Source organism: Notothenia rossii (assembly GCF_949606895.1).
Source record: "Notothenia rossii genome assembly, chromosome: 11".
Taxonomy (NCBI): Eukaryota; Metazoa; Chordata; class Actinopteri; order Perciformes; family Nototheniidae; genus Notothenia; species Notothenia rossii.
Window position 1 is genome coordinate 53,536,930 of NC_136910.1, and position 23,046 is coordinate 53,559,975.

Below are 23,046 nucleotides of genomic sequence, written 5' to 3' on the forward strand. Positions count from 1 at the left end.
TTCCTGCCAATTATTGAGATTGTTTCACAGCTTTTATCTTAAAAATATTTAGACTTTTTTCTTTACATATACATATACATCCACTCTGCTGGATTCTGCTCAAAATGCATGCAAACATCTCACTTTATCCATACTCCTGCAGTTGTATTGTTTTGGATTCATAGTGAGGGTTATTAGTTGTTCTGAACTGTTATTGTTATGTATTTAAGATAAAGTGAAATACCCATAAAAAAAGTCAGAAAAGAAAAGAGAAAGAGACTTGCTTTTTTTATTTCACCTTTTATACCACACTGCAAGTCTGACATTTATTAATGAGACGAATGGAAGTTACACTGCAGATTTAAACAAAGCTCAAGTCTTCCACAGCCAGAAATATTCAAGCAGAAAAATCAGTGCCAGTTAAATCAAAGTGAAAGCAATCATCTAAGACAACATTTGTGAAGTGGATAAGATCAACTCGGCGTACAAGACACATCACTCCTGTGATCATCATAATCCAGGCTCTATGTTCACATAGAGAAAGATATTACAGTGTTTTCGGGCCTATGTTGGTTAAAAGCCAGCAGAAGGCTGTATTAGTCTGGGAAATAACTCGTAATACATTTGTAAATTAACAACAAAGAAACAGTGATACCTTTTAAAAAAAGAAGTGTTTGATAGAGGTTCATCCAACCTTGCAAGTGGAGCAATACAAAAAATAATTAAAAAAACTTACAACATATTAATTATTTCCCCCCCAAATGTAGGAATTTAATATACTTTTGTTCTTGTTAAAGCCTGATTTTTCTGGTAAATTAACCTTACAATTCTCAGAGAATATCAACAAAATGTTTACGATTTAATCTTGCTTCTTTTTTAGGAATATTACCCTCCTCACTTTCTATTTAATTTGATTAAAAAAACAAACTACAATGGCCCTAAAACACTGCCGATAATGGAAAACCTTAGTCTTGTGTCAGTGGAATGTATGAATGAATATATATATTAAATATGGAGCCTGAGGTTTACAAAAACACAGCTCTTAATGTTGAATAGGATACGCTGCCTTCAAACACATTTTGAATTTAATCAAGCTAATATCCTCTTCAGCTAAATCCCATCTCAGTGTAGTGACAGTAATCCCTTTGGTGTTGTACCACCGTCAAATCTATCAATACATATTTGGAACAAGGACTCTTAGTCATGAATATAATTGGGTTGATTGTCAGGCAAATTATTGTAAACACATTTTCCTAATGATGTTTTGTCTCCACAGTTTGGTTGGGCTCATGTGACTCTGCTGATCGTGGTGACTCAGTCTCACCTCATCATTCACAACCTGTTTGAGGGGATGATCTGGTAAATAAACAGTCCTTTATCGTCTTTGCATAGATTAAGCTTTACCTTAATAGTTTCTTAAGTTTCTGTCTTTAAAAAGAAAATATTCCACTGTGTTTTAGCATTTCAATAAACTTTAACACTTTTCATATTATACTAAAACTACCTCATTGCAGTTAAATAAAAAAAACGGTACCGACTATCTTTACCGTGTTTATTGGCTAGAAAAATCCAAATACATTCCTACATGCCTTGTTACAAAACTTGTTTTCTCTAAGTCTCTTATTTATGAGTCTCATGTTAACTCCTTGTGCCGATTTCCTATGTGATCTGTAACGGCATTATGGCCTACATGTTTGGTTTCTTCTTCGAGCGCATCCCTCTCATCAAGGTTGGTTGCATATTATTGTCTTTCCTAATATTAGAAACTGTTAATGTCAGCAACGCTGATGACTTTAAATACAAATTAAAACTAAAGTAACAAACTGTTTTGATAATGTAAGAAAGTACAGTTATTTGTGTTAAAAATGTAAGAAGTAAAAGTAAAATGTCCTCGGAACAATAAGTAGTGGAGTACGAAGTGAAGTACCAACAAGTCCTCCAACTCAAACGAGAAAGATGTATAAGTACATTACAGTAACAAAGTATTTGTACTCCACTACTTCCCACCTCTGTCCGTTAGCTATAATACTTTTTTTTGAATTTATTTTTTGAAAGGGTGGTTTTATTATTTATCCAGTAGTAAGCAGAGTTACGACATCTCCGTTCACTCCAATGGACCATTTTTTTTTTACAGCAATGGCGGATCGCGGAGCCCTCAATAGTTCCCCGGAAGTTAGCTTGCCGCTGACTTCCAGGTAACTATTGAGGCTATCTGCGGCTAGCAGCGCAGTAGAGTTGCAGCATAATAGACCGTTCATGTTGGACTTTTAAAGGTAAGAAGACGTTTAAAGATTTATATTGCGGATATTATCAGCACATCTGAGTCAAATTAACATGTGTATTAAAGGATGTTAGTGGATTATCCCTAAATCAGTATATTTAGGGAACGTTTACAGATAACAGATTAGGCTAGGATACCGGATAAAGTTAGCAACACACGTTAACCACGAACAGCCTATTAATTCGTTCTCCTAATGTTATTTCAACCCAACGTTGTGGAATAAGAGAAAAGGGGCTTCTTAACGTGCTTTTATCCGGGGTGGAGGGAGTTCAATATTAGTTAAATATAACATTGGGGCGTGTGATTGTAGTGGGTGGAGGTGGTGAAATGAGGATATCCATCTTGGAGTTCAAGCTATTATAATATAGTTAACGTTACACAATAATAAGGAAGAGAGCTATTTTTGTGATACATCGCTATTGATATGGATTTAGAGTGCATATTTGAGATTTCCAAACAGTAAACTAAAACGTAACTTATGGGTGAGTGTTTTTAGCAGAGCCATATAATGTCCTTGTGATTCTGTTGATTATACCTGTCTGTATTATGTTGCAGCTCAGTTGATTTTGGATTGATGGCAAAGGGAGAGGGACTTAAGTGAGAGTGAAAACACAAGCCATATGCCATACATTTTTCCATACATTCACAGTAAATATTTATTCAGTATGATAGCTGTCTAACAGAAGTTAAATTCATTTTTCACTTATTCTGACAATGTACTTAACCCCAAATAAAAGAACCCAATAAAAAGAGTTGTTAAATAATAGTGAAGTCACGTTGTAATAACAATAACTCATCTCTCGAGTTTTATTTTTCAGCTTTGCCAAAAGCCACTGTGTCAAGTGTCCTTCCTGGGTTGCCGTCCGGAATTCTCCAATCTCCAATATGGCGGACCATCTAGCACATGCGCAGTACAGATCGGGCAGGGGTATGGATCGGGTAGTGACAGACGGTAATGCAACGTCCGGGCTGGATTGAGCGAGTCGGGCTGGCGTGACGTGGATTGCAGACCGGAAGAAGGAACTGAAGTCGGAGACGCGTTGCAGATAGCTCAGAGAGAACCGGAAAACTCGGAAACATACAGAAAGGGTAGCATTGGACTGTTATTTTGGCGGATTTGCATAAACTGTACATTGACTGTATCATCATGTCAACCAGCTCAGATCGTAGCCAAATAACCAATATGGAATGGATGTAATCCGAAGCCGCGAGGAAGAAAAGGGCTTTGATAGAAAGAGATAGCTCAGTAAGAGCGCGAAGTTGGTCGGATTAGGTGAAGCAGACAAGGCTAGCCAAAACAAAAAATCAAAAGTCAGTCAAAATGACAGCCAAGCAACTTTGAATAAAGAACTAGAACATGAGTGGAAAGTTAAAATATCATTCAATCAGGATGTTGGGCAGTGGCTCAGTCAGTAGGAGATTGGACTGTGAGCTGTAGGGTTGCCGATTCAAGTCCCCGACCAGACCTAAAAATGGAGTGTGGACTGCTACTTGGAGAGGTCCCAGTTCACCTCCTGCCCTAAAGGACAGCTAAGGTGTGCGAGATGCGGAGGACATGAGTATGGAAAATGTGAAATTGATGCAAAGGTTAAATGTTGTAACTGCGGAGGAGATCACAGTGCTGCGTTTGGAGGATGTGAAGTACAGAGAGAGGTGCAGAGAGTCAAGATTACAAACAACATTTCATACGCAGATCAGAAGCAATAAAGAAAATAAGGGGAACAGTAACAATCAATAAGACCCCTAGTGGAATGGAGCAGAGAATTACAATACAGTAATCTTCAAATCCAACCCCACAGCGCCACCAAGAGTAAAGAGGATGAGGATTTTCTACGAGTGAAAACATTTTGTACATTATCCAGTGCTTACTAAAATGAATACTAATGTATATATACAGGAAGGAGGTGTAATAACCAGGTGGTGCTTTACTAAAGCTGATTGGGGGAAATGTAGGATATGGTGTGGCGCGTTAAATTGTAGTTTAGGCATAATCTTTGTCTCCAATATCTTTCTAGTTACAGTTATATGCAGAGGCGCGGGAAGGTATTTTGAGTGGGGGTGCTGGACTCCAGTGAACACTATTACGGGCAATATAGAGCACGCACAAAAAAACTCCCCACACGCAAACACACAGTAAACCCGCGACTGTTACAATGAAGGCTCGATAATCAGCTCACGGCATATAGGCAGGGGTAATGTGCTATTTTTTTACGAGTGGGGAGTGGACCTCACGTCCTCTAGGGGGGTCCGGGGGGATGCTCCCCCGGGAAGATTTTTTTTAAATATTGAAGTTAAAAGCATCAATCTGGTGCACTTTGAGAGCAACATTAAGAGATTTATGGGTAGGGTTGCCAACTGTCCCGTAAAATACGGGATTGTCCCGTTTTTGGAAACGTAAGTACCTGTCCCGTAATGAACTGATACGGGACGCACCTTGTCCCGTATTTTGGGGTGGTGGAAGAATGACCGCTCGTTATGGTGATTCTCAGTCATTCGCTCTCTTGAGGACTGCGTGCGCACCTCTCAGAGCCACACACACACAAGCAGGGGGGGCTATCTTGAGCTGTGGGAGCAGCAGCATGCACGCTCAGCTCATTGGTCAATACTCATAGTCATGCAGCAGAGGAGCCAATCACTATAACGTATCGTATCTTAGCAACCGTTTCACCTCCATGCTGCTCGTCCTGCCCAACATGGAAGATGCTGCCGACGACAAGCACAAACAAAACTACCTCCTCAGAGTCCGAAAGTGATGCAAAAAACAACTTTTCTCCTCCTCCTCCGCCGAAGAAAAAGACGAAAAGAAAGAGTTACTACAGAACTGAGTGGGAAAAAGAATACGTGTGGCTAGAAAGCGTAAGGGACGATGTGCACAAGGCAAATTGTACTGTCTGCCGCCGACAATTTTCAGTTAGTCACGGAGGACTAACTGACGTTAAACAACATGCTGCAGGTGAAAACCACATGAAAACAGAGAAGCAAAGGAGAAGCCAGGGAGCCTTGACACAGTTCCTCGTTCGTCCAGCAACTCCAGAGGCTAACTTGGTATGTCAAATAAGGATGTTAATTTTGTATATGAATTTAAATTAAACCTACATTTACAAACATTTTGTTTGGTCAATTTCATACTGCTAAATGTTCAATGTAATTAAGTACCCCAACACTGATACACTGTGATATTTTTTAAACAATATATGATCAACTTAATCATATAATGATGCAAGTAGATGTAATGACTAATATTTATTCATAATCAGAGGTGGTAGAGTAGCCAAAAGTGTACTCAAGTAAGAGTATTGTTGTTTTAAAACAATATTACTCAAGTAAAAGTAAGAAGTATTTTTCATTAAAACTACTATTCACCTCCGGAGACCCAGAAATTAATTGTGTCCACTATAGAGGACACCAAGGGAAAGGAAGGACTGAAGGATGGAGGGAGGAGTGAAGGGAGGTCAGAAGGAGCTAGGGAAAGAAGGAAGGAAGGAGGAAAGATTGAAGGAAGGAAATAAGCAAGTAAGGTAGGAAGGAAGGAGTGGAAGATGGAAAGAAGTAAGGAGGGAAAGAAGGAAAGAGGGGGAAGGATGGAAGTAAAGAAGGAATGAATGAAGTACAGATTTAAGAAAGGAAAGAAGCAAGGAGGGAGGGAAGGAATATATATATATATATATATATATATATATATATATTGTATTCAAGAGGTGGGTAGAGCAGCCAACCGTATTCTTATTTTAGAACAATATTACTTAAGTAAAAGTAAAAAGTATTTTTCATTAAAACTACTCTTCAAAGTACAATTTATCCAAAAAGCTACTCAAGTAAATGTAACTCATTACTACCCACCTCTGTTCATAATAAAAAATAATGCATACTATATACAACCTATACACACTCAAACAGCTAGTATATACATGTGTAATACATATCAGGTAGTATTTGATATTATATATAATATTATATTACAATGATTATATGTATAGTGATATTTTCTTTTTCTTTTACAGGTAACTGCTGCTGAGGTAGCCCATGTTTATCACACGGTCAAACATAATTTGAGCTATAACTCATCTGATTGTGCATTCAAATTGACCCTGCAAACACTAAGTGACTCCTCAATCGCAAAAAAGATGTCGTGTGGGAAGACAAAAGCTGAGGCAGTGGTCACTGATGTCCTGGCACCAAAGGCAGTTGAAGAGGTACTCAGCCATTTGAAGAGTGAAGTGAAGCCGCTCCAGTTTTCTCTACAAACTGATGCCTCAAATAGAGGCAATCGTAAGATGTTTCCCTTGGCTGTGCAGTTTTTCACTCCAGAGAAGGGCATTGTTAAAAGGCTGATCGACTTTGTTGAAAATGCAGATGAGTCTGCTGCAGGGATAGCCAGTTCAATCCAAAGTTCTCTGGACAAAATGGGTCTAACTTTGGATCATGTGTCTGCATTCAGTGCAGACAATGCAAATGTCAATTATGGCATCCATAACTCTGTCTTCACAAAATTGAAGGAGTCCAACAGCGAGATCCTCCGTGGCAACTGCCATGCACATGTGGTCCATAACACAGTGAAACATGCCTTGGATAAGCTGTCAATTGATGTGGAAAATATTGTCCTGAAGGTGTACGGTCACTTTTCCATCTCTGCCAAAAGGAGAGAGACCCTGAAGGAGTTCTGTGAGTTTCTGGATGTAGAGTTCCATGACATTCTGCGCCATGTGGTGACCAGATGGCTGTCACTCAACCCTGCAATCAGCCGCTTGTTGGAGAACTGGACTGCGCTGAAGTCATATTTCATCAGCCTCGGTGATGAATGTCCAAGGCGGCTGCGAGAGTTGCTGAGGTTGCCTGAAGATGCAGCTGGGGTTGAAGAGGAGGCTGATCTTGCAGAGGTGTATCTCCTCTTCTGCAACAATGTCCTGATGCTTTTTGAAGAGTCGGTCAAAAAACTGGAGAGGGATGCCACCACATCTGCTGACCTATATGCCATCATGGACTCTTTTCTGAGAAAACTAATCAAGAGAAGAGATGATCAGTTCTATGGCTACCTCACCAAACAAAAGCTTCGGCGTCTCATTCCATTTGAAGCTAACCTTGCCAGGGAAGAGTTTACAGCCTTCTTAAACACTGCCATCACTTATCTGCAGAAGTGGTTCACATTCTCTCAGGAAAACTGGCTCTTTTACCTGCAGCCACTCTGTCTGACATCTGGGAACATCTCATATGAAGACATGGAAAAGATCATTGAGAAGCTACACCTAGTTGCCAGGTATGTAACTCACACACTGTACCACTTTGTACTTATTCCCTTTATACTGGCATATTATGCACACCACTTTTGTCTTGTATTAATAAAAAACAAAATTATACATAAATACTTCTCATCATACAAATCATGTCTTATTTAAATGCAAACAAATGCACGGGGCTTTTATGTGTTGTTTTTAATATAACATTTTATCAAATGAATTCAACAAGTGTCTCAGTAGTTTTTAATAATGCTACTGAACTGAATTCCAGTTTCATCTCTATTCGCAGGCTCAACCTCTCCATGGATGAGCTCTTTGATGAGTGTGTTACGGCAAACAGCCTCCTCGATCACCTCACAAAGTCAAAGGATGATTGGGAGCTGAAGGGAACAGCTGAGAGGTGGGTAGCAGTTCTCAGGGGCCGGGCAGCTGACCTTCCAAACATTCTGGCTGTGGTGTCCTTTGTCCTCAGCATCCCTTCCTCTACTGGGTACGTGGAGAGGGTCTTTTCTTTGATGAAAAATAAATGGTCAGATGTGCGGAACAGATGCTCTGTTGAACTAATTAAGAGTGAGCTGATTGTCACTCTCAATTATGAAGAGTCTTGCTCAGAGTTTTACACTGCATCTCTGGTGGATAGACAACTCCTTGCTGCTGCAAAAGGCCAACAAAAATACAAGTGGAAGAAATAGGGTTGTGTGACATCGTCTCTGGTTGTTCCATAGGCTGTTTTGGGGTTTGCCAATAGTATTTTTTTTCTGCTTTAATGTGCACACACACACACACACACACACACACACACACACACACACACACACACACACACACACACACACACACACACACACACACACACACACACACACACACACACACACACACAGGTGGTGTGTTTTTCTTTAGTTTACGATTTTGCACTAATCTACTTTTTTCTTTCAAAGAGGCCAAATATGTTTGCACTACATCTCAAACACACTGTTTTTTGTTCAGAAGGTTTATATTTGTGTTTTGTTCAGAAGGTGTATATTTATGTTTTTGTTCAGAAGGTGTGTTTTGCACTAATCTATTTTTTCTTTCAAAGAGGCCAAATATGTTTGCACTACATCTCAAACACACAGTTTTTTGTTCAGAAGGTTTATATTTATGTTTTTGTTCAGAAGGTGTGTTTTGCACTGATTTATTTAGTTATTTAAAGACAACTGTTTTGCACATTTGAAAAAATAAATGATTGAACGATAATCTGTTTCTCATGTCTCATGTCTATAACCTAACTATAACCTCACACTTTGGGTGTTTGACACAAAATTTAGACTGGAATTGAGGGGTTTAACCCAAAAATGGGGGGTTTTGCCGCACTGCCAAGATGTGTCCCTTATTTGAAACTCTGGGAGTTGGCAACCCTATTTATGGGTACATCTCTCAACACCCAGATGAAACACAACTGTGAGCAGATGTTCTTTTTCTTTATGGATATTTTACAAATCACTCCCCTTTCAAACTTTTTACTGCCATATAGTATTTCATAACTGTTTTTCCTTTATTCTCTTGTTTTTTTTATAACTATAATGATCATATGAAGGTGTGCCGCGGAAATAATCTTTTGAATAATGTTTGACCAAACCGTTTGAGTCCCACTGAGATAACTTAGACTAAAGTTAACTATCTAAACACTCAGTCCTTTAGCTCACCTGAGCCCCTCAGTCTGAGAGGAGAGCTCTCCTCCAGCTTGTTGTGGAACAAACAGCTCCGTATGTCCGTTAGTGCAGCTAGCTAACCAGATGCTAACAACACGGTCCCTGCTGCTGGCACCGGTCCCTCTCTCTCTCCCCCTCTCTCACACACACTAAATGCGCAGAGCCGCGAGCTTGAATGACACAAGCACACTTTTATTTCCATGCAACTCTCTGATTGGTCTGGTGTCTTGCCTCTGTTGCATTCACTGATAACGGGAAATGCCGTCCTTTCTAGTGTCTTGATGAGGTTCACGTAAAGCACGGTTAATGTATTATATTATTGAGGTAGAATTGTCCGGGGCTACAGAAAAAACATTCGGGGCAGGCCAAAATATTATTTTACCAACAATGTGGAATTTATTGGCTACATATTACACAGATTATGCACAGCAGGAGCAGCAATAACCGTCAAATAATAATTCAGACAGGGGAGCTCCGCACCCCCTGCCTGCCGCTAGGGGGTGCTGCAGCGCCCTCAGCACCCCCTTCCCGCGCCCATGGTTATATGTGTTCGCTACAATAATTGACATGTCTGTTCAACAGCACCACGTTGAAGTGGAAGCCGTCCTCCCGCCTGAAGGAGCTTCTGGAAGAGTCTGCAGAGGAGCTGATTAAAGAGTACCAGGTAAATGTTCTGCTTGATTTTTGTTAAAAGGTGTCTGCTGTTCTGTTTGTACATGGATATCTCTAAGTTCATCTTGCCATTATGTGAAAAACCTCTTCAGTCTCCAGTTTTTAAGTTAACATTTAGATAAAGTACATTTTTTTACATACATTTTACTGTATAATATTTATTTATATTCTCAAACTTACTCAATTTCAATGTTTAATATTCTGATTCAAAATGGGTTTTTCAGGAGAATTGATAGCTTGAGCCTAGAACCCAGTTATTTAATCAGGTTTACTTCCTGTTTGGAACAAAGCAAACATTTAATAAACTGAGCTTCCTTACTTGTTAGTTAATATAAATTCCCATATCCACACAGTAGCTAATGTGCATATGATAATAAAGCCCTTTGAACCTTTTGAAGCTTACCCCATCCCCTCTTCTTAAAAAGAACATGTAAAATCAATGGCTACTTAAATACTAAATTAAATAGCTAGCTCAACCCAATCAGTCTTAGTAAATTCACAGAAAAGTTTACAGTATTGTATGTTAACACTGATTTACATGTTTTGACAGAATGGAGGCAAAGATATCGTCGAAAATGGTCTATGCTGAGTGTCGTGAAGATCCATGTCCCCCATGAAGTTCAGCAAAAGACACCACACCTCCCAACGTGTCCATATCCATCGAGGGATCGGAGGTGCTTGATGAGTGTAAATGTTTGGTGAACGCCTGACTTCTGCTCACGGCATCATCCATGCAATGAACTTAAGTAACACATCAAAGTTGAAATACGCTTCTGTCGTTTTCAAAAATCCATCTTGAACTTAATTTCCTCAAGATTTATCTTGAAAGTCCACATGTTTGCAGAAGCAGTGGTGGAATTTTGAGGTACTTGAGAATTAACAACAAATCAAAGGGAAATATTGTACTTTGTGCTTCACTATCTTATATAGAGTGTATAAAGTATAAGGTTCTGTTTTTTAATTTACCCAAAAATTTAAATATTGTTAGAAATCCTTGAGCTATTACATTTTTGTTTGTTTATATTGGATTTTTTATTACAGGGTACATGTAATAATCAAACAGCATTTAGCTAATTATAGTTTTCTTAAGTAACATTTTCATTACCAGACTTTCACTTAATAGTAATAGAGTATTCTTAGAGTGTGGTATGAATATTTTGTACTTAACACTTGTGTTGTATTTGAAAGCTGTTACCGTTCATGGTGTTCGCGGGTCAATTTTGACCCATGATTTATCTCAGTTCAAAGCACTCAAAAATAATGACTATCATCCAATATTGTTTTAACTACATCATAACTAACTTATTATGCATTCATAACTGTACAATTGTAATTTAATTGTATGGTTCCACAACACATTACACCACATATTGCCCACGTGCATATGTGTGTTTAGGTTCAAGTGTTAGTGTACATATTCTTTGTGAAAATTGGAGTTCCCGTGGGGGAGGGGGACCAGAGGGATGGGAGACCAGGTGCATGTTCATATGCATATGTATGTTTATACAAATATTTACTGATGGATCCAAAAATCCAGAAAATTGTCAAACTAGTTGTGCATTTTATGTTCCGGAATTAAATCAGCCAAGCTTGAATGACACAAGCACACTTTTATTTCTCTGATTGGTCTGGTGTCTTGCCTACGGAGCCCCCAAGGGGACATGGAGAAGAACAAAAAAAAAAAAATGTTTTGCGAGATATCGCAAAACCTTTGCGAGATCTCGCAAATGTTTTGCGAGATCTCGCAATACTTTTGCGAGATCTCGCAAAGGTTTTCATTTCGCTCAATGTACTTCCGGGTCAGTTCAGCGACACAGAAACCACAACAATGGAGCAGTTAATCGATTTTTACTTTGAGCTTGGCTTAAAATATAAAGACATAACATCAGTGCTTGGCAATAGGCACAGGTTTATCATAAGTGAAAGACACCTCAAGAGGAAACTCCGAGCGAGGGGACATGCACGTCGACATGTATACTCTGAGCTTGCGGTCCTGGTGGATTTAATTCGCAACCAGTTGCAGTACTCTGGGCAGCTTCATGGGTACCGCTGGATGTATGCAAAATGCAGAGTGCATGGACTGCGTGTGAGGAAGGAGGATGTGCGCTTGGTACTGAAGGAGCTGGATCCCAGAGGAGTGGCATTAAGGCAAGCAGGACGACTCAGATGAAGGCGTTACTTCTCCAAAGGGCCAAACTTCATCTGGCACCTGGATTCGTATGATAAACTGAAGCCATATGGCATTTGTATAAATGGATGTATCGATGGGTATTCAAGAAAAATTATCTGGCTTAATGCCTACACAACAAGTAGTGACCCAAAGTTGATTGGGGGATATTACATGGAAGCAGTGCAGCGTTTAGGGGGCTGCCCTAGACTGGTGAGGGGCGATCTTGGAACAGAAAATGGCTATGTTCGAGGCATTCAGCGTTTCCTCGTACCTACTAGCCCAGACGGCACCCATGAAAGTTACTTGGAGGGAGCCAGCACCGCCAATCAACGAATCGAGTATTGGTGGGGTTTTCTTCGCAGAGAGTGCGCGGAGTTTTGGATGTGCTTATTTGGAGACCTCAGAGACAACGGGCATTTTGATGGTGGATTTCTGGACAAAAGCCTCCTTCAATTTTGTTGCATGGGACTCATCCAGGTGAGTTAATACATTGTGTGTATGTGCTGTGCGTGTGAGTTAGAGGAGAGAAAAAGAAAAGAGAGGAGAGAGTGAAGGACACAGACAGAGGGCGGGGTTGGTGGTTATGTGTGAATGCCATAATGTTGTTCTCTATTTAAGTTGATGCGTATGTACAGTTCTTACTAAATGTATTACATTCTTTTTAACAGGATGAGTTGGATGACACTGCACAGGTTTGGAACGCGCACACCATCAGGCCGTCGAGAAACCTGAACGTCCCCAGCGGTCGGCCAAATGTGATGTATGCTGTGCCTGACCTTTACCGGACAAGAGACTACCTTTCCCCTGTTGAAGATGAACACGTTCAACTGTGCAAAAATGAATGTGTCTTTCGGCTGGCCATACCATGTGATCCAGATGTGTACGAACTATGCCACATCTTTATGGGCGAGTCCCATCTGACTCCACCAACAGACCCATATCAGGCTGTGAACTTGTATATGCACCTAAGAGAGGCCATCAGTGCATCTCTCTAAATCATATACCGTGACATTGGAACTCACCGTCACCGCACTGCTTGTTTGTTTCTGGGAGTATATAGCTCTTATGCCTGTAGTTTCTTTCACAAAGTAGTAATGCTACTCACTGCATTTGCTTGATGAACTTAGGTCATGTGTGTGCATAGCTCATATAATTAATTTGAAATCCTATCTTTAAGTTGACTAAGAATTTAGAATATGTCAGTAAAGTCTAAGCTGTTGAATATTTTAGATTCTGTAGACACCAGTCCTGTTAAGGTGTTATGAACTGTAAGATGACTAAAATACTGCCTTGTCAACATCACTCCCCCCTTTTATATACATGTGATGGCATGACCCTGTCCTCACTGTGCAGCTCCTTCAGTGACAGGCTGCTGCACCCCCGCTGTCTCAGAGAGAGGGAGCAGCGGTCAGACTATATAACCAGTACAGCCCCTAGTAGACCCCCCCCCCACACACACACAATAACAGACTATAACACCCCCTGTTGTTAAATACCAACCATGTGCAATATATATATGCTGTTAATAACTGTGCAATATATACCTATAAACTTTTACAGGATGTGTATTTTGTAAATTGTCTAACTTTGTTTAAATTATAATTTGTTTATCTTTAATACTTTTTTATGCATGCTTCTTAGGTAACATTAAGCTGTCTTTGGCTCTTTTCTGCTGTAACAATGTAAATGTCCCCTCTGTTGGACTAATAAAGGTATTCATTGGGTGAGGCGTGTGGCGCAGTGGATATAGCCTTGTTATGGGGATCAGATGGTCAGAGGTTCAAACCCCACTGCATGTCGTTGTGTCTAGGCAAGACACTTCACCCCAAATTGCTCCTTGTCCACAGTATTGAGTATGTAAGTCGCTTTGGATAAAAGCGTCTAACCAGTAACATGTAATGTATTCTGATTCTGATGTGTTTTCGAACTGTGAAACAAAAATAGTGTGTGTGAAAATGTATAGGACTTTAGTAATGCTAGAACCAAGTAGTACGAACATCAAGTTACATGTAATTAACAGAAAACACAGTGATGCCTGTGTTGACAGGCACTTTAATGTCAGAAAGGGGTAGAAAATAACAGCACAAGCTGATCTTTTAACAGTGTGGAAATATTAATAATAATTTTGTATTTTTATCTAGTGTGAAATCCTGGCTTGCAACCCTGATTCAATTTAAAATGTGCCTAATCAGTTTGGTTTGTCAATTTATTAAGACCAATTGAGAAATAAAAAAATAAAACATTGCACATTATGTATACGTCACTTCATATGCACATCTACATACACACGATTTCTGTTTCTAAAGAAAATAGCATTGAGTTATAATTCGGTGCCATGTTAAGATGGCAGTAAATGAAAGTGATATGTTGGTAATATTATTTATACATTCTGAGGGCTTGTAATTAGAGGGTAGTCTTTTCAGGCCACATTTCACACTTTCAACATCACCTTTTTGTAAACAGGATCTAACATAACTATTTCCACATTAAATTTCAAACATTTTTTTTCTGAGAGTTATCAAAAAGGACTGACTCTTTAACACCATAACATCAACAATTAACAATTCGACCAGTGACGGACAACACCGTTTAGCTTTCTTAGCTGCAAAAAAAACACACTTAATCTCAGCCTCTAAACTGGGTTACAATCAAACTGACAAAAATGAAAACGGCAGTCATTCTCAAAGCATATTAAAAAAAAAGTAATATCCTTGTTAAAGCAGAAAATAGAATTGCAGACTGCTCATTACACGGTTCAGTGCATCAGTTGTTTCAATGAAAAAAAAAACACAAAAATATCAAATCAAAATAATATTCCAAACTGTTACTATCAGGCCTGATAATGACTGCTCTCAAGTTCAAAGGATATCCATTTCAAAGTAGTTGCTGGACAGGATATTGTCAAATTCCGTGCGAAATTCAGGGAAAGAGCTGTAGGTACACGGTATTTCAAGGATAGCTCCACAGGTATGAGCAACAGGCCTTCTGCTGAGCCCAGTTTCAGCATTAAAGCACACCCCAATTCTGTCAACACATATGACAGAAGAACCAGTGCAGAAACGCAGGATTTTTTCAGCTTTGGCTTGGTCAGCATTTTTCACATATCGTTGGAGGTGGTTGAAAGTGGTCTGTTCTCTCTGAGACAGCACCACGTTGGTTGTTTGAAACAGTTGGGACACTCTTCTGCCTGTGGCTTTCTTCTTCTCATACAGAGACAACACACTGTCCTTGTCAGGCAGTTTCAGCTGTACAAGTGACATGGGTGTCAAGAAGCAATCGACGATATACTTTGGCTCTTGGAGAATGGCTTTATGAGCCATTGTTTCGATGGCAGGCTCCATGTTGTTCTTTGCCGGTAGGAAATGGGAACCCATCCTTGTGAAAAGGTCGAGCAAGTCCTCTTCATCACTCTCCTCCATTGTGCCCTGGAGAGCCTTCTCCACAGCTGATCTCTCAACAGGAGAGAGGTAGTTGAGAAACGATGTCATCAGGATGTCTACATCAACGGAGTCGACTCCATGAATGCAGGCTAAAATGAAAGCCTTTGATAGCCTCACTGGCATGACACCATGGTCCAGTAATCCTTTCACCCAGATCCGTCCAACTGCTTGCCATTCAGCCTCACAGAAATCTGGCCTCAGCCTTGGAACTCGCTCTGCTTCCCCTTCACACGTTTCAAGAAATTGCTCCCAGAATGCAGTGTAAACCTCCCTTGACCCTCCATTATCATCAATAGCATTTTCATTTACAAAGTCCATCTTTAGAGTCAAATGTATTATGCTACTGTCCATAAATACAGCCAAAAGATCTTCAACAACCTTTGTCCTGTGAATTGATGCACGTTGCGTGCTCTCTGGATTTCCTGAGCCTTCAGCTGAGGTTGATGGGGATAGTTGGCTGCTCGAATTTAAAAGCAAATCCTGTAGTAGAAGAACGAATCATACAAACACACACAAAAAGATTGGTCAATGAATGAAGCAGAGGCCAAAATGTCCTAATTGTTTAAATGTTGAGTATGAATCAAGGTCCATATAATATTGGATTCTATGTTTTTCCCATAATGCAACTCAAAAGCTATTTTTTACAAGACCTTCTTTCCAACTCCACCACACCTCCAGTTTATAACACAGACTTTCTATTTGTTGTCTCCAATTCAAAGCCGAGGTAACACTGAAAACTTCAGTATAAAAATCATCAAAGTTACTTTTTTTATACCTGGACAGTATACAAATGTTTTACAGGCCACAGTTATGTGAAATCTTACAAGACCGGTAGTTTAAAGGATGTGTTCAGGGTTTCTTGCAGTGATGCATCTTACCTGTGCTGTTTGCACTGTATCCTCATGTATGGACACATGTGCCGAAGGCAGGCCAAAATCAGAGGACAAGGGGAGTAGTAAATCCTGCATTGGTACTCCATTCATCTCCGCACTCTGAAGGATGAATTAAGTATGTTATTAATTGACAGCAGACACTTTGAAGTCTTAGACGTTGTTGCAGACCGTAATTTACAAAAGTATTTCCGTAATAGTCTTCAACATCATCTTCTATTTAAAACCAGAAATACTTGTACGTGTTTATAAAAACTACTGCACAATCACAAGTCAAAAGGACTCTGTTGCTTTCCACTTCTACTGCAGCTTGCTAAATAACACCATTTATTTTAATACAAGTTGTACATGACTTTGCTATACCACTATACACAACAAATGGTAGTTTGATATAGAAATTATCGCAAAAAAAGGAGAATTGTGAAGTTGTGCATGCCACCATGAGTTATGAGCTTATGAGCAAAATTAAAATCTTTGTGGAATTCCACAGGTTTTCATCAGGTCTTGTTTGGTTTGTCGAAATGTGAAAGGTTCTAAAGCAGCATAAACTATTAAATGTTAATCAATATGCTGTGGCAAAATGAAGCTCTAAATATACAAGGGGTGAGCTAACATTTCAGTAAGTACAGTAAGCGTTTCACAGCACTGTAGGTTATTTCATTCGTGTGTCCAAAGAATAATCGGGGAACAGAATACATATGCCATAAAAATAAAAGGACATGGTACATTTTTTTCAAAGTAGGAATGCACATTTGACTTTTTCTATAAATTGAATCGAATTTACTGACTATTGAAATCCAACAAAAAACTACAGTATGTAATTGATTGAATTGAAGTAGCAATACATTTCTCAATCTTTTCTGTGTTTACTGGTTTGGTTTTAATACATATATTTGCATTTCTACCCCCTTACCCAAACACTTTCCTGATCACATTACCTGAGTGACATCCTCATGTGTGACGTCATTCCATTTTATCACAACTATCTCATCACCACCTGCTCCCCAAAGATCATCTTCCGGATCCCATACAAGTGTATCTGCCTCGTCTGTTGGGGTTGAATGGGAGCGATGTGATTGCCTTGGACCTTCTGCTGTCACAGTGTCAGAGGTTGATCTTTGTTCTTTGGATCTTGGTTGTATCTGGAAATGCTACAAAAAAACAATTTTTGTTGTCAGCAGTAATTTGTAATAATGGCAGGGAGAAAAACATGTTTCACAATTAATATCAAATGGTGTGCAAAAAAATACATATGACTACACATTAGCCTATTAAGCATAAAGGTACTGTGCAATAACTTTTAGATATTCTTCAATCTTCCCTCAGAGTCTCTAAGATAAGTGATATGTTTCAAAGCATTACAAATAAAAGTATGAAATAGCAAAAAAATATGCAACAAAAAGAAATGTATGCATCTGACCACACATGTCAACAACAAAGTCCTGGAAAAATTGAAACATACAGAGGTGAAAGTATGTTGGTAACGCCTTGGACAAAAGCGTGTGCTAAATAGCCCTACCATAACTATAGCTATGTAGAAAGTTGCTGACTAACTGTGGTGACTGATGGCACACAATGGAACCTTTCTGTTTTATGAAATCCATGTACATCATTTCTTTATTTAGTTATTACCTGAAGTTTAATCTTCAAGCACTATCTCTTTCCATCTGTCCCTGTCATTAAAGTGACTTTATATTTCCTACTGCCACAAACCTGATCGCTATTGTCGCTGTCAGATGAATATCCATGTTCTGGCAGATCTGTAATCAATTCATCTGCATCAACAGATCCATGTGAGTCTGCTCCCTCAGTGATGGCAACAGATGAATCTACAGATAAGGAATCTTCTCTAACTGTTTCTACCTCAGATGGGGATTGATCTTTTGGGTGGGCTTCTTCTTTTGTGGATATGTAAAATCTAAGCAGCTTCAGTTTAGTTTGTTCATAAAGTCTGCCAACAGTGTCATCTGAAGGGATCTGGTTTCTTTTAAAATCACAGACATCAAAGGTGAAGTCTTCAACTCGCCCTTTTGTTGAGTGGCCATTTGGGAAGAATAGCTTCTTTCCCATTTCCAAAAGCTGAGCAACAGTTGTTGTTTTTTCCACCGATGCATGTCTTGTTCCCCCGCCATTGCAGGTCCTCACTTGTTGGTATTCCTTATTGTGAAAATGAAGCCATCCAATTTCAATCTTCCTGGTAGTCTTTTCTGCTGCGTTATTTCTTTGTCTTGACATCCCTTCACCTTCTTTTTGAAACACACCTGATGCACCACACAATGCTCCTTTTGTTTTTGATTTACTTTTCCGTGCTCCTATTTTATCTCTTAATGTCTGTAGAAGAGTTTCTTTATCTGTGCTGCGCTTTGTTTGTTGACAGAAGGAGAGGACAGCTACTCGGTCACCATATGAAGTGATATACTTTGCCATTTGTTCATCATTCATGATGGTTAGCACTGCCTTGTCAACCTGCAAAAATAAAATAACTAATACATTACCAACAACCACTAGCTTGCTACCTAGCACCCTAACACTTAACTTGTAAACAAACGGCGCTTATCAAATTCAGAATTCAGCATTAAACGTTTTACAGAAGGATTTTTTAACTGCCATGCTACCTCCATATTACTTATAAAGTGTTTGACTTTTCCAGGCTCTGTGCTGTTACGGTAACTTATTCCGTGAATTGAATGAATGTTCTACGCACCTTGTCACTTTGCATTTTCATGATGTCCTCTTGTGGGACCTCTCTCGAGCGAAGAAAGCTTTCCAAATCCTCCTCCATGACTCTTTCATCTGTTACAAGCTGCCCCAGAGTACTGTAGGTTGCCAAACCGAACCGGCCGGAAGTACATTGCGCTAAACGAACATTTTTGCGGGATAAAGTATTGCGAGATCTCGCAAAAGTATTGCGAGATCTCGCAAAGGGGTTTTGCGAGATCTCGCAAAAGTATTGCGAGATCTCGCAAAACATTTGCGAGATATCGCAAAGGTTTTGCGATATCTCGGAAAACATTTTTATTTATTTTTTCTTCCCCATGTCCCCTTGGGGGCTCCGTACTTGCCTCTGTTGCATTCACTGAACACGGGAAATAACAGTCCTGCCGTCCTCTCTAGTGTCATGATGAGGTTCACGTAAAGCACGTTTAATGTATTATATTATTGAGGTAGAATTGTCCGGGGCTACAGAAAAAACATTCGGGGCAGGCCAGGCGACGCCACTGGCGAGCACACACCTACAAAGATGTAAAATATTATTTTACCAACAATGTGGAATTTATTGCCTACATATTACACAGATTATGCACAGCAGGAGCAGCAATAACCGTCAAGTAATAATTCAGACAGGGGAGCTCCGCACCGCCTGCCTGCCGCTAGGGGATGCTGCAGCGCCCTCAGCACCTCCCTTCCCGCGCCCATGGAGTGGAGTGTGGTTGGTTTTTTGGGAACAAAAGGAGAGGGAGTAAAAGCTACCAGAAAGGCAGTTTAAATTCTTGAGTGAAACTGGGGTAGGAAAAAGAATTTAACATTAGGTCAGGAAAGAACATAGATTTGTTTTTTGTTTTATTTATTTAATGGTTTTATTTATTTATTTTAATTTTATTTTGATTAGAACATAGGTTAAAGAGTTGGAATGATGTGATGATTCATACTCATGTACAGTAGGTGGCGGTATGCACCTTTTAAGTTGTTTGCAATCCGCCAAAAGCAAGAGAAGAAGAAGAAGAATCAACAGTAGGTGGCGATATATGCTTCAAGTGGAAGCGATTCGCCATTAAAGAAAAGAAGAAGAACCTATGTGGCTTCTCGTCGCTAGGTCGCTACGGTTCTCTCTCTCTGTGTGTTCCTGAGACATTGTGTGAGCTCCAGCACTACTGATCCATCATCTGTGCGTTCGGATAATCCTCCGAATGGACTGTGTGCTCTTTTTCCTGGAGCGCTTACCTTGGACTATAGAAGCTAGCTTAGCATGCTAGCTGGAAAGACGTTGGCAACACTACTCAGATTGTGAATTTGATGGAGAGAAACAGTGTGTTTAACGGAGTTTGCAGGAAAAGGTGATCTAGTAAACATGAGTAAAGTCCAAATGCTGCTTTCGTTGAAGAAGCTGCTACTCACTCCTGCTGGTGAAGAGATATTTGCTCTGTTTGAAAAAACGATGGCAGAGTACGAGGAGGAGCTGTCTCGTTCAAAAGAGGAGAACAAGAGACTCCAGAAACTACTGGACGCTGTTTTACAGCCTCAGCTTCGGATACACAGAGCAGGTATGTTCCCTTTACTCTTAATTAACACTTTAAACCAGGGTTGTACAAACTACGGCCCTCAGCTCAATCAAAAAGTATAATGAAATATGGCCCACAAATTAATCTTGTGCTTTTCTCATATTATAATTCTTAAATATTTATGTACAAATATATTACACAGTAGTATTCATGTGTTAATAAGCCCACTTTTTAAATAAATTCCATCAATTCATGTTGATAACATTTTCTAACAAATCTTTGTTGATATAAAAAAAAGCCTAATAACTTAATTACTAATAACTTTTTAAGGGATGAGCTACCAACAAGATAAATGAAACCCTATATAGAGCTGTGATGTAGGCTGTTTTTTTCTTAAAGAATGCTTTCCGGTTATTAACCATCCCCTTGTGTGTGTGTAGCTTTTTATAAAAAAGACGGTGTAAACGGTCTGCAAACCCTCAAAGTACACCCTGTAGCGAGTACAACTCTAACACAGAAAACACCTTTCTATGCTGCCCCAGAACACCTCGTTGGAGATTGATCTTTTTCCATTGTTTTCTTCCTGAGTATGGTGACGTAACCATGCCCAAATGGAGCTCCTCACACACCAGAATCCCTTGGCGTCACTATCAAACGCAGTGGGGGGACCTTTAGCGTTGATTTTCAACTATCAGGGTCCCATTGACTTGCATAGAGCTCCCTGAACATTGGTAAGCGGAGAAAACACTCACTCAGCCTTATCTTTTCTCAGGCTGTGAGTGTGTGGCGAACTGTGGGGTGAACTGTGTGGCGAACAGCCTGGCTGTGAGTTTACGTGTGTGCTCAGGCTGAGTTCCGCGGTGTCTCGCTGTTTCGCAGACCCCGCGCAGCAACCAGGAAACGACACCAGTAACCCAGCTCACACTGTCCGATCCTCGAGCCTCAAAGTGCACAGCAGCGAGCCACGCAACGTCCCACCAACACGGCACCCAGACCCAACGCAGCATTCTCATCTGTTTGTTATTACTGGTGTCATTTTCTGGTTGCTAACAAACGCCATTGTAACACCTAAACACTGATGTTCCGCTGTAACAGTGGTGGACTCATCAGAACAGAGTGGGCGAGCTGACCAATCAGAGCACAGTGGGTTCATAGGGAGGGGGGGGTGGGGCAGGAGCTCCAACAAACCGTTTAGGACAGAGATTGAATACACATAGGCCTGTCACGATAATCAATAAATTGACTTATCTTACGATAAATACAAATGGACTCGATAACTTTTCTGAGCTCGATAAATTGCCGTTTACATAAGTGTTTGTTTACATAAGGATGTGACCAGAATGTTAGCCCGGCGCGCTGTGAGGGGCAGGGCTCACACACAGCCATGTCAGGAAACTCCGCGTGCAACAGTGTAGCTGCCAAATTAATAATATAGAGACAAGCAGGAGACAACGTGTGACTTACTTGAGGGGAATTTTAAGTTAAATGGAATTGGTTGCAAAACCTAATACCACATCTCCGGTGTTGGAATATTTAGGATTTAAGCCAAATCAATGAGGCGAACCTACGGACTTGAGTGAGCTGGGCGGAGTGTCGCATTAGTTTTAAAAAGGTAGCAACAAAAGCTAACAATACGACCAACCTTAAACTGCATCTGAAACACAACCACCCCATTCCGTTTTCCCAGCTGGGAGCAAACACGGCAGCTGGAGATGGAGAGCCCCTATCTTCCTGACAGTTTACAATCAAAGATGCATTTGCCCGACAATGCAAACATGTTGGTGTTCCTTGCTCAAAATCTTTGAAAAACAGATTTGGACATGGCCTGTTGAGGCATCTGGGTCTTTGTATGGACAGTGGACTGTACACATGACTACTATTTTTTAAGGAGTTTTTTTTTGGTTGTGAGACAATGTGTGCTCATATTTATTTATATATATATATGAGAGAGAGAGAGAGCTCTGTTTTCTAGCCTGAGTCTATTTAATTAATTGATTGTTTTGCTTGTGTTTTTTTATAATTTAATTTGTTTTATTTATTATATATGTGAATATTATTTCACATTTCATTTGCAATGTTGAATGTTCAATAAAAGTTTGAAAGGATGTACTTGAATTATTATTATATATTATCATTATGTCAGTGGTCTAAAACGGTGCCGACAATATTATCGTTTATCGCACTAATTTCCGAGAAAATCTATCGTCCAACAAAATTAATGATCATGACAGGCCTAAATACACATACTATACAGAGATGCTGTATGAGAAACCAATGTGATTTTGGAACTTTGAACAATGTAAATCTATTCTAGTAGACCTCAACAATGGAATTCTGATCAGTAGAAATGGCCATGTCATGGGACCTTTAAAGCATATTAATGTATAAAGCCTGATTTACCTACATTTAGCTAACTTATAACTTAATTTACGAGGCGATATACCTCACCTTTATGAGTGTCGCTAG

At 39.8% G+C, this 23,046-nt stretch overlaps 2 protein-coding genes across 7 annotated transcripts in view; one reads left to right on the forward strand and one right to left on the reverse strand.

Moving 5' to 3' along the window:
- The first annotated feature begins 1,438 nt into the window (after positions 1 to 1,438).
- The window catches only part of LOC307025474 (uncharacterized protein), a 30,374-nt gene continuing 8,766 nt past the window's right edge, over positions 1,439 to 23,046 (forward strand). For 2 of the 6 annotated variants that reach the window (XM_079660175.1, XM_079660176.1), the window contains exon 1: positions 19,575 to 20,622. In XM_079660175.1, the coding sequence (XP_079516301.1) occupies positions 20,430 to 20,622 (193 nt within the window). In that variant the 5' untranslated portion in view covers positions 19,575 to 20,429. Of the gene's footprint in view, positions 3,350 to 9,770; positions 9,853 to 10,410; positions 10,548 to 12,698; positions 14,278 to 19,566; positions 20,623 to 23,046 lie in introns of those variants that run through there. The other 4 variants (XR_013804175.1, XR_013804176.1, XR_013804174.1 and 1 more) reach the window with 4 other exon arrangements.
- LOC307025707 (uncharacterized protein) lies at positions 14,744 to 17,494 on the reverse strand. The gene is made up of 3 exons (XM_079660543.1): positions 17,299 to 17,494; positions 16,349 to 16,462; positions 14,744 to 15,950 (listed from the first exon to the last, which is right to left on the reverse strand). The coding sequence occupies exons 2-3, from the start codon at positions 16,451 to 16,453 to the stop codon at positions 14,889 to 14,891; spliced, it is 1,167 nt and encodes a 388-aa protein (XP_079516669.1). The 5' UTR covers positions 16,454 to 16,462; positions 17,299 to 17,494; the 3' UTR covers positions 14,744 to 14,888.